Source organism: Eupeodes corollae, chromosome 2 (genome assembly GCF_945859685.1).
Source record: "Eupeodes corollae chromosome 2, idEupCoro1.1, whole genome shotgun sequence".
NCBI lineage: Eukaryota > Metazoa > Arthropoda > Insecta > Diptera > Syrphidae > Eupeodes > Eupeodes corollae.
The window spans coordinates 35,988,233-36,000,253 of record NC_079148.1 but is presented as its reverse complement, the minus strand read 5'-3'; the positions used below and the strand labels follow the sequence as shown (position 1 = coordinate 36,000,253).

At 33.0% G+C, this 12,021-nt stretch overlaps 1 protein-coding gene across 1 annotated transcript in view; it reads right to left on the bottom strand.

Moving 5' to 3' along the window:
- Window positions 1-12,021, bottom strand: part of LOC129947926 (gamma-aminobutyric acid receptor subunit beta-like) — a 37,797-nt gene that overhangs the window by 11,707 nt on the left and 14,069 nt on the right. Inside the window, exons 2-4 of the mRNA XM_056058692.1 lie at window positions 5,079-5,239; window positions 2,995-3,098; window positions 2,803-2,870 (exon numbers count right to left, since the gene is read on the bottom strand). Coding sequence (XP_055914667.1) covers window positions 2,803-2,870; window positions 2,995-3,098; window positions 5,079-5,143 — 237 coding nt within the window. The 5' untranslated portion in view covers window positions 5,144-5,239. The remainder of the gene's footprint in view (window positions 1-2,802; window positions 2,871-2,994; window positions 3,099-5,078; window positions 5,240-12,021) is intronic.

Here is a 12,021-nt window from a genome sequence, read left to right as displayed (position 1 = left end):
GGGCACACCAGCATTTATTTTGTGGTTTTCAGACTTGAATAAATCCAATTCAACTTGTATTGAACGATTCGAAACGTAATTACTAATCCAATGAAGGAGGGATTCATGCAAACCGAAAGCACGCATTTTCGATAAGAGAGCCTGATGCCAAACCCTATCAAATGCTTTTGAAATATCAATGGCAATAATCTTACTTTCTCCAAAACTATGTAAAGATTTGTTCCACTGTTCGGTGAGATGAACCATGAGATCACCAGTGGACCTATTACAAAGAAAGCCATACTGCCGGTCATTAAGAAGCTTTCGTTCTTCAAGATATATCTCAAGCTGAAAATTAATCAGCGTTTCCATGACCTTGGAAAGAAGGGACGTAAGTGCAATCGGTCGATAATTAGACGGCGAGGAAGATTCGCCTTTTTTGGGAATAGGCTGGACAAATGCGGTTTTCCATCCGCTCGGAACGAGACCTGAGGAGTAGGACAGATGAAAAAGCTTACGCAGTGGTTTTGCCAGCGATGAAGAACACCTCTTCAGAACAATAGCGGGGATACCATCCGGACCAGCAGATTTGTGCATGTTAAGATCTTTTATGACTCTCGCTACAGTACGAGTGCGAAAAAAGATTTGCGCCATAGAATCATTAACTCGCTCAAGTACAGGCGGAGTCATAACACTCACTGGCAGAGTTGAATTGGCGGCGAATTGCCTAGCAAAGAGATTTGCTTTCTCTAAAGAGCTAACAAATGGAATGTCATTCACAACGAGCGTAGGAACCGAGGAAGAGGAAGAATTTTTCATATTTTTGACCAAACATTTTTACTGCCTTTGGGACATTGCAGTATTTTTAGCCGTAATTGTTGGTCATGCTAAAATTTGGTCCGTCGAATATGGGCGTTGCAGGCCTTCCTGGCTTGCTTGAACTTATTCCGGTTTTCCTCAGTTGGATTGGCTTTAAAACAACGGAAACTTACTTTCTTAACCCTAATAACCTCTTTACAGCTCGCATCGAACCATGCGTTTTCCTTAGGTCTGATGCTTTTAACCCTATTCGGGATAAAAGTTCTCATTCCCAAGAGAATCAAACTTGTGATCATATCAGCGCTGGCGTCAACGTCACTATCGAGGAAGCATAGTGACCAGTTAAAGATCCTGAAGTAATTGTTGAGACCGTCCCAGTTGGCTTTCTCGTATTGCCAAACGGTTCTCATAGGAGCTCTTTCTTTAACTGGAGAGTTTTTACACGAGAAATTTGCTGATATGACACAATGGTCAGATGTGCCTAGAGAACACTAATAGTGTACTTACCAGGTTCAGAGGTAAGAAACAAGTCAAGAGTGTTTTCTGCTCGACCTACCACGTCCGATATTCGAGTGGGCTCGTTGACCAGCTGAGTTAGGTGGCTTAACTCAGCGAAGATCTCAGCACACACTTCTTCTGGTGTTGACTGGCCCGATTGTTGAAGCCATGAAGAATTTTGTACATTGAAATCGCCCGTAACAACGATTTCAGTGCGAGGATAGGACGAAACAATGCTTTGAATGGAATCAGACAAAGCATCAAATTCACGAGAAGTTGATACTCTGTCTAGATTTGGACTTCGATAAAGGAAGCAATAGTGAATGATTTGCTTGTTCACGGAAAATTTAAACCACATAAAATTGAAAAAGAATTGGTGCAGAGACCATATTGTGGCAAAAACTGATAAGCAACATCATTCCTAATGTATATGGCGAGACCATGGTGAGAAAAGAATAATGGCACCAAGTTATACCCTTGAATAAAGAATTCAGTGGGATCGGAATCCTCACCCACTTGGGTTTCACTTAGTGCCAAAACTGCTGGCCTGTTTAAAGCAGTATGGGAGTACACAGAAAGAAAATTCGCTCTAAGCCCATTAATATTACAATAATCTACCCAGAACTTTCCAGTTAAGTTGATACTTCGTTGATAAAGATAAGATTTGAACGTTGATTCGGGGGAAGGGGGGAGGCAGGTATTTTAGTTTTGGTAGTAAAGAGCATCCACTGCTCCTTGCCCAGCTGCTAACTTTCTTATCTCGGTGATATCGATAATCACGGTGATGAGCTTTCCTGACGATAATACGGATTTCTTAAATTCCATCTCAGCTTTTAATATTCCTTTAAAATCAGGTTTTTTAAAATATGCCCCCTTTAAAATGCTAATAATCTAACAATCTTAAACGTTGTTTTAAGGCTAAGTTTATTATAAACGCTGATTTCAAATCCAAACTTTAATTTTATTTATTTGCTCAAGTTTATTTTAATCCTTATTTATTTACTTTTTAATATAATCAAAAACTTGATATAATAGAATCGTTTAAACAACAGATTCGTTACAAGAACAAAACTTACTTTCTTTAATTTTGCCTTTTATGTAATAAACCGTTTTAGTATAGAAGAGCGGTATTTGAGCTGGCGATGGCAGTGTGATTGGAAAGTGAAAAATCTTATTGGAAAGCCCTGTTTTGAATTATCGCTTCTTGTCAATTTTATGTCACTATACGAATCAATACCTACAATTTCTGTTTGAATATTGCATGAATACTTATTGGACAGAAAACATAAAGGATTTTAAAATAGAAACGGTTCAATGTAAACTGTCCCAGACGTTTATATAAAATAAACCAAGAGATGAAAGGTCTTCGCTTTGAAAACACTTATCTTTAAGAGGTTAGCCTTTCAAAATGTTTTACATTGTGGGGTATTATGATTCGTTTCTAAATATAATTCAGCAATATATTGTTACACTAAAGGTAAAAGGAAAAACAATAATACAACTCACCATATTCACTTCAGAAATTGCATCAAAACTGGCTATGGTCAGGTCCATGCCCACATGAAGTGGGTCTCCTTAAAAAGAGATCAAAGTATCAAATAAAATACATATCTACATACTCGTATATTCAAAGAAACAAAACAAAGTTTATAAAATATATGTACATATGTACTATAAGTTAAGTCCTTTGTGACTCACCACCAAAATTCGGTCGCAATCTTATGTCATAACCTTCTAAAATTTTTGATATAGTTTGTGTAACATTTTCCAAACGACCAGCTGGCATTTCTTTTCTCTTGCATCTGAAATTGCACAACAAGAACAAAAACGAATTAATTTTACTTTATTAAAAACACAAAACCAACAAACAAAAGACAAAAAAAGGAAGGAAGAAGAAACCTTTTAAAACTTTTCGTCATAGGGAGAGTTCAGTGAATCTTGGTGATGATGGTGAAAGGTTTAAGAATTTTTGACAGCAGATAACTTTTTTTGGATGGAATGTGTTGAGAATGTTTTATATCCTCGAGCTACTTGGTGTCTCAGTTTTATAAATTTATTCGGAAAATAATGCATTCTAGAACACAACGGTATATACTTAAAAACGGTGATTTTTTAAGAGCTTGAAAACTTAAAAAAAAAAACGCATAAAATTTGCAAAATCTCATCGATTCTTTATTTGAAACGTTAGATTGGTCCATGACATTTACTTTTTGAAGATAATTTCATTTAAATGTTGACCGCGGCTTTCCTAGGTGGTCCATTCGGAAAGTCCAATTTTGGGTAACTTTTTCGAGCATTTCGGCCGGAATAGCCCGAATTTCTTCGGAAATGTTGTCTTCCAAAGCTGGAATAGTTGCTGGCTTATTTGTATAGACTTTAGACTTGACGTAGCCCCACAAAAAATATTCTAAAGGCGTCAAATCGCATGATCTTGGTGGCCAACTTACCGGTCCATTCCTTGAGATGAATTGTTCTCCGAAGTTTTCCCTCAAAATGGCCATAGAATCGCGAGCTGTGTGGCATATAGCGCCATCTTGTTGAAACCACATGTCAACCAAGTTCAGTTCTTCCATTTTTGGCAACAAAAAGTTTGTTAGCATTGAACGATAGCGATCGCCATTCACCGTAACGTTGCGTCCAACAGCATCTTTGAAAAAATACGGTCCAATGATTCCACCAGCGTACAAACCACACCAAACAGTGCATTTTTCGGGATGCATGGGCAGTTCTTGAACGGCTTCTGGTTGCTCTTCACTCCAAATGCGGCAATTTTGCTTATTTACGTAGCCATTCAACCAGAAATGAGCCTCATCGCTGAACAAAATTTGTCGATAAAAAAGCGGATTTTCTGCCAACTTTTCTAGAGCCCATTCACTGAAAATTCGACGTTGTGGCAGATCGTTCGGCTTCAGTTTTATGTATTATGTATTTTATACGGTTTTACACCAAGATCTTTGCGTAAAATCTTCCATGTGGTCGAATAACACAAACCAAATTGCTGCGAACGGCGACGAATCGACATTTCACGGTCTTCAGCAACACTCTCAGAAACAGACGCAATATTCTCTTCTGTACGCACTGTACGCATTCGTGTGGTTGGTTTAATGTCCAATAAAGTAAACTGAGTGCGAAACTTGGTCACAATCGCATTAATTGTTTGCTCACTTGGTCGATTATGTAGACCATAAATCGGACGTAAAGCGCGAACCACATTTTGAACCGAACACTGACTTTGGTAATAAAATTCAATGATTTGCAAGCGTTGCTCGTTAGTAAGTTTATTCATGATGAAATGTCAAAGCATACTGAGCATCTTTCTCTTTGACACCATGTCTGAAATCCCGTGTGATCTGTCAAATACTAATGCATGAAAATCCTAACCTCAAAAAAACCACCCTTTATAAGGCACCAACAGAGGGTAGATTACAGCTAGCTACAACCCAAAACCCTTTATATAATTAAAATCTAAGATAATATTTATCAAAGATGCAATCTTCTAATAAAAGCCATCACCACAAGATCAACAATCAAATTATCAAGTTAAAAAATCACAAACTCCAAGGACCAATAATAACATGATGGTTAATAACTTGGGTGCAGAGGATATCTATAGCATATTGTTATTAACAAGACTCCTCTTTCATATTTTGTACCTTACATTTAATTTTAATAAGATAAGGTTCTTATAAAAAAAGAACTAATTAGGTACTAACAAATTAAAAATATCTACCTAAGGAAATATTAAGATTTTTAAAAGAAGACGTAGTAACAACTAAACTTACCTTACAAGTGGTGTGAACATCATGATTACAGTGCATGCAAAGAACAGGCCCAGAACTCTTAACATGTTGCAATGGCGATGTCGTCCTTCTTGAATTAATGTTAGGCATGGAAATTGTGTTTATGTTTATTGCTGTGCGATAGATGAATCATTTCAGTTTATCTAAAATTATAAATGTAAAAATGCTTTTATAGCAGCAATTTGAAATTTAACAAAAAAAACTCTTAAGAGGTTGCGTTTTTTATTTTATGTTCGTCTAATTAAAAATTTTGAAAATCAAATACAGTTTCCTAGAATTTCGCAAAAAAGGGGGGTTCTAAGAAACTAATTTACTTACAACTGTCATTGCTTGAGCTTTAAACTCTTATTTTGAAAAACTGTGTCAATACAGACAATTTTAAACTTTAAAATTGAGTTTTGCTCAGTTAACTAGTGTTGTTAGTTTCTACATTTAAACAGTTTTTACTAAAATAAATACAATTTAGATGCAAGCACGAAACCATTTAGAGGACTTTAATTTGGTGACTGGATATCGCTCAAATAGTTTTTTTTTTTCAGGCAAGGTTACAGAAGTATTAACAATATATGGAATAAGAACATCGAAACATATTTTGTGTAATTGTTGTTTGGTAGTTTTTTACGGTTTTTTCGCAGATTAGGTTGAGAGGACTTTAAAATGGAAAATTCAACTTTTTTACTCTAATAATGATTGGCCCTTTCGTTAAAATTGAAGCTTACATTTTTCTTGTTTGTGCTTTGGAGACAAAATATTTCAATTAAACTTGTGAACTTTAAAATAAGCTCAAACTTTTAAACAAATTAGGTTGTCCATCTTTAAAAGAGAACATGCAAGTCTAATTTTTAGTATGTATTATAAAAAAGGTCTCCTGTCTGTCAATGTGCTTGATACGATTTAAAAGGCTTACAGTATTTATGTTGATTTAATTTTTCGAAAAAGTCATTTAGTTAGATTTTCACACAAACTTTACAACGGTGCAAAGGGTGTTTTTTTTAGAAATGTGATTTTCTATAAGAAACAAAACGCAAGTTATTTAATGTGATAACAAAGAATTTAACTTTATTATAGAGATAAGGGTTTTTTTATGGTTCGAATTAATTATCTGCGAAGACAAGCAACTTCAAATAATGCGAAAAAAAGTCCAACTGGTCTGTCTATTCATTGTAAAATGGCGAACATAAAGTGACATCTGTCAAAAAGCTCAACTCCGAAAAACATATTGCCAGATTTAAAACTGCACGTCTAAAAAACACATTTCATTGTTACTCCTAAAATACTGCACCAATTAATACGATTTTCTTATAATAAAGATTATTAAACTTTTCCAATTTTTTTAAGTTCTCTATTGTTTCAATTAAAATGATTGATTTGATATGGGCGTCAAATTTTACCCTCTAGGACATACATGGAAATCTTATGCGTTGTTTTTTGTATAAATATGAGTGCAAACAGTGTCGAAATGTACAGGTTTGTCAACTATAATTGTTTTCTAACATCTGAAGATGCGAAACATGATTTCATTGAACAAATGTTTCATCCCGAGTCCAATTGAACTAAAATCAGCACCATCTGACTTTTCAACTCAAAGTTACAGTCCATAAATCTGTCTCATAGTACAGGGTTATCCATTTAGGGGTTTTAAAAGTATACGTTAGTAAAATACTTATAAATATTTGTTTTCATGTGGCACCTTCTTGTTGAAACCCCATATTCTCCAAGTTATATTCTTTAATAGCAGGGAAAAAAAGTGACGGTGACAGTCGTTCCAGAGCACCGTTTTCGAAGAAGTACGGTCCAATTCCTGCGGACCATAGAGCACACCAAACAGTGACTTTTTGTGGATGCAATTTCCTCCCTTCAATTATATAAAAATTCTCAATTCTGACAATTTGTATGCGCTGTGCGATTGTAAAGCGATCCATTTTTGTAAATTTCAGACTTTCAACTGACAAAAAAACGGGTTTAAAAACTTAGTTTGACAGATGTCGAACTCCAGCCCTATTCTCTTCAATCCGCAACATGGATAATCCGTTACAATTGAGCTTTTTTTGAATAGGTTTTTAGCTTGGAATGACATATTATTATTTTATCAGTTCAAACGATAAAAACTAAGCTAATCATTAGAATCAAAAAAAGTATATGTGGTTAATGGTTATTTTGAAATCTATTATTTGAGCATCTAAGAAAAAATTTAAAAAGAGGCACTGATAACTTCCCATCCCGTCTGTCGATTCGTCTCAATTACATGGTTTTTAACTTTTCGTGTTATGTTAAAATAGTTGTCAGTTGAGTTATTCTGAATCTTCCAAACATTTTTTGCATATAATGAAATAGTTTGATCTATTATTAAAGAGATTTTTTTTTTTTTAAGTTTTTATGTTTTTGTAAAAAACTGCCTATCCGATTTCTCTCAAAATTTTATTATGAAATTAATTTAAAGCCAATATCCCAAATTTTTGAAAAGATATTTGAGTCAAAAATCAATTTTTACCAACTTTTAGTAATGTTTTTTAGGTTTTTATTTTTTTAAGAAACCCGTCCATTCAATTTTTCTCAGAATTTTACCAGATATCAAAAACTCTATTTTTTTATACTTCGACTGGTACTCACGAAGTTGCTCATTTATTCAAAGCGTTCTTTTAAAACACAAAAAAAAAGTTTGTTTTCAAAAATTTAAATGTTATTTGACTTTTCAGAAAAAACCTTCATTTTTTCAAATGTGTATATCAAAATTGTAAGAACGATTTTTTAAACAAATTTTGAATGTATACAATTTCTGAATTTGAGTTTGAAAACATTTTAGTATGAAGTTAATTAGAGCTTATTTATATTTATGACTTACTTTCAACCATTCCTATGTGCAAGTTCTGTTGGCAGGGATGAGTAGACGTTTTTGATCATCAAATATTATTTTAACAGTATAAGGGCTTTTGCAAATAATTTATTTAAACGGGTTTAAACTAACAACAAAAACAGAGGCTGGGATGCGACCCACACTGATAACTTCCCATCCCGTCTGTCGATTTGTCTTGCTTAAAATTTTGTCTATTAGTACTCGTATTATTTTTACCGAATTTGTGTACTATTTTTAGTAGATTTTATTTTTTATGAAAAAACGGACTGTCGGATTTTTATATAAAAATTACTAAATATAGAAAACAATATTTTCTGTTAAATAAAATAAGTTTGAAGCCAATATTTTTAATTTTTGAAAAGCTATTTGAGTCGAAAGTAAATTTTTTCCAAGTTTGTTGTTTTTGTAGAGTTTTAATTTTGTAAAAAAAACTGTACATTCGATTTTTTTCAAAATTTTGTCGAATGTTGAAAACAATATTTCTTATTAGATAAAATTAGTTTGAAGGTAATATTTCAAACATTTGAAAAGATATTTGAGTCGAAATTCATTTTTTACCTACTTTGAGTAATGTTTTTTTTAGGTTTTTATTTTTTGTAAAAAAAACTGTCGACTTTTCTCAACAATATTTCTTATAAGATAAAATAAAATTGAAGCCTAAATTTCAAGTTTTTGAAAAGATATTTGAATCGATATTCAATTTTTACCAACTTTGATAATGTTTTTTTTAGATTTTTATTTTTTATAAAAAAAACTGTCAATTCGATTTTTCTCAAAATTTTTTAGATGTCAAAAACATTACTCTTCGCTGCACAAAATTGTTTTGGAGATGAAATCATATTTTAGTCGTAAAATTTTGGAGGTGACAATTTTTCTTTTTCAGTTTTAATGGATTTTTTTTTTAAATATTCTTTTTTGATATCACGTTACAATATATTATATAAAATTTAATTCAAGTCTCTAGCGTTTTTGGTTGGTAAGATATTTAGGGTTTACCAAAATTTTCAAATGTTTTAAAAACTGCTATGGTAAAAAAAACCACCCACTCAATTTTCTTGAGAGCTGTTTCTGCATCTTTCTGCCTTATTATCTGTATAACAAAATCTATTCGAAATCGATATCTCTTCTGGTTTTTGAGCTACGGACAACGAAAAAACGTAGCGAACGTACGGACATACGGACGTACGAACGTACGAACACACGCACGCACAGACATCTTTCTAAAAATCTTTTATTTCGACTCTAGGGACCTTGAAACGTTTTTAATTTGACAAATCGGACCCATTACAATAACTTCCTATGGGAAGTTAATAAGGGTTCTATGGAGGATACCCTTCTGAACAGATACAAAAATATATATTGTTATTGAACAAAGCTAAATTATGAAATTAATTTAAGAGAAAAATTAAAAACAAATCTATCGGTTAGTTTCTGAGACACCTCGAGTTTTTTGACCAAAATATTTGTAAGTGGAATACTATTATTTTTAGTCTTAAAAAATGAACAAAAAAAACTCCTAACGCCTTAATATCCAAATTAAAATTAAATCCACTCAATGGATTGGACCCACCTACAAGTCCCTGTAAAACAATCATTTTCGGTCACAACTTATTGTTTCTCCAATGTGATGTGAAAAATCACAGCCAAAGAGCGAGCTGTACACTTTCTCCTCACCCTATATAGGAATTGGAAAAAAGTATTTTCTAAATAACTTTGTTGTGGAAACAATTTTCATAATTAGTATCCTTAAAGCAATCTGTCGGCTTTATTTCTATAAAAGCCTTGCACAATTAAATCCATTTTGATTAAGAGTGTAACTCTTTCTGAAAGCATCATTCGTGTTTTGTATAGTATTGAAAAAAAAATCAAAAATCTTACAAAAATGCTGTTTATTCGTTCCGAGCATAGAAATTCTTACAAACATAAATTCTAATTATGTACCTATGAATATAAATGATGACATCTGGCAGACAATCAATAACAATCACCTAACAATTGGTACTTGTCCTTGTCCCACATTTGTATATATCAATCACACACTAGTTCTAATTCTAAAAAAAAAACAAGAAGAAAAATTAAAAGGAACAACACAATGAAGCCGCCACTCAGCCCAGTTTGTTATTGAATCCAAGTGCCACCCACCCTCAATCTCCACACATCCATATTGCCACACACCAAATAACCACCCGGGCTTCGCCGCCCTTATTTTACATTAAGATTTGAAAACTACACATAAATGTTCTCCTCCATTACGTTTTTCATTTAATAACACAATTGTAGAAAATCTTTTTGTCCTAGATTAATAAAATGGCTATGAATTATTATTGTTTCCTGCAAGAGCTGCTGATGCTGCTTTACTTCATTCTCACTGCTCCTATCAGAACACAACTGATATATTTACTCTAACGCACAATTTCAAAACTAATATAGTTACACAGTAACAGTATCTACAATATACCGACACCGCAGTCCTCAGGGACATTTCGTTGATAAGCTTTTAAGGCAAACAACAATCCATGGTGTGTCCTAGTCGTCCCCTTAAATCCGACATCGTCATCGTTGATATTATTTTCATTTTGATGGAAAACAACCACGAGCTATTTTATTTCAAAAACAAAACATACTCAACACTGGAAAATGAAAATTCAAAAAAAAAAAAAATTAAAAACCATGAAAAGGACAACTTATTGTTGGTCAACCGTAGTCGTCGTAGTCGTAGGGGCTATGGGAGATACCTACTCTTGCTCTTTTGTATTTGCCTACAATGTAGAACTTTGGTGTGGCTGCAACTGCAATACTTAACTCTTATAACCATGAAAAGATGAAAAGAGGCAAAAGGGGACTTTAAACTATGAATATGGGATTATTTTTCCTCATCTAAGGCAGAACTTAAAAAAAAGGGGGAGAGAGGTTTTCAAAATGTTCATTTACTTCGATAAGGAAAAAAAGTAAATTTTGTCAAACAAAATAAAACATAAAATGCGCGCTCGGGAAGTCACTTAGGATAATTATTATTTTACAGAAAAGAACATTGAAAGTGTGGAATTCATGAAAAAATGGAGAAAACAAAAATTATCCTCTTGATGGAAGGACTTTTTATTATTTTCTTGTTCCGTTGAAAAGTTTAAAAATAATGGTGTTTTGTTTTTACAAGGAGGCCGCACTACAACTAAGTGTTGGTAAAATTTATCAGAGGGGGAGGCAAGGAAGCATGCTGCATTTAAATTATTGTGGAAATTGTTATAATTGGAAATTCTAGTAGGGGGCGTGTTCTCGTTCAATTCACCAACTGTGTAAGTCAGGTATGTTTTTTCAACAGAATTAATGAAGCATTGCAGTTTTTTAACGATACTATTAAGATTTCAAATTGTAAAATAATTCTTACTGTAAAAAGTAGCATAGTATAAGAATATTAAAAATATTTAAATCTTAATCTAAAAACAATTGAAACGGAATTTAATCTATCTTATGAGAGTATTAACCTCTGCCATCAGTCCTCAAAAATAAGAAGTGTCACCTTGTTACAAGGAGTACTTCGGTCGAATAATTAAATAATAGCGAGTGAAAAATCTAAGTTTTGAGATTTAAAGGCTAATTTCTTAAAAAAAATTGAGTAAGATGCATGTCTGGGTCGCACGATTTGGCTTATTTATTCAAAGATCCTGTTTAACGATATTTCCTGCATTTTATTATTTGAAAACGTTCCTAAAAAAAGTTAGTTTTTAAAATTTAAATGCCATTTTCATTCTCAAAGAAACTTAATTTTTAAAAATTTAAATTTGAAAATAGTTACAGTTGTTTTTTTAACCAATTTTGTGTATAATATTATCATAAATAAAATATGTTTTGTAAAGGGTGATTTTTTTGAGGTTAGGATTTTCATGCATTAGTATTTGACAGATGACGCGGGATTTCAGACATGGTGTCAAAGAGACAGATGCTCAGTATGCTTTGACATTTCATCATGAATAGAATTACTAACGAGCAACGCTTGCAAATCATTGAATTTTATTACCAAAATCAGTGTTCGGTTCGAAATGTGTTTCGGGCTTTACGTCCGTTTTATGGTCT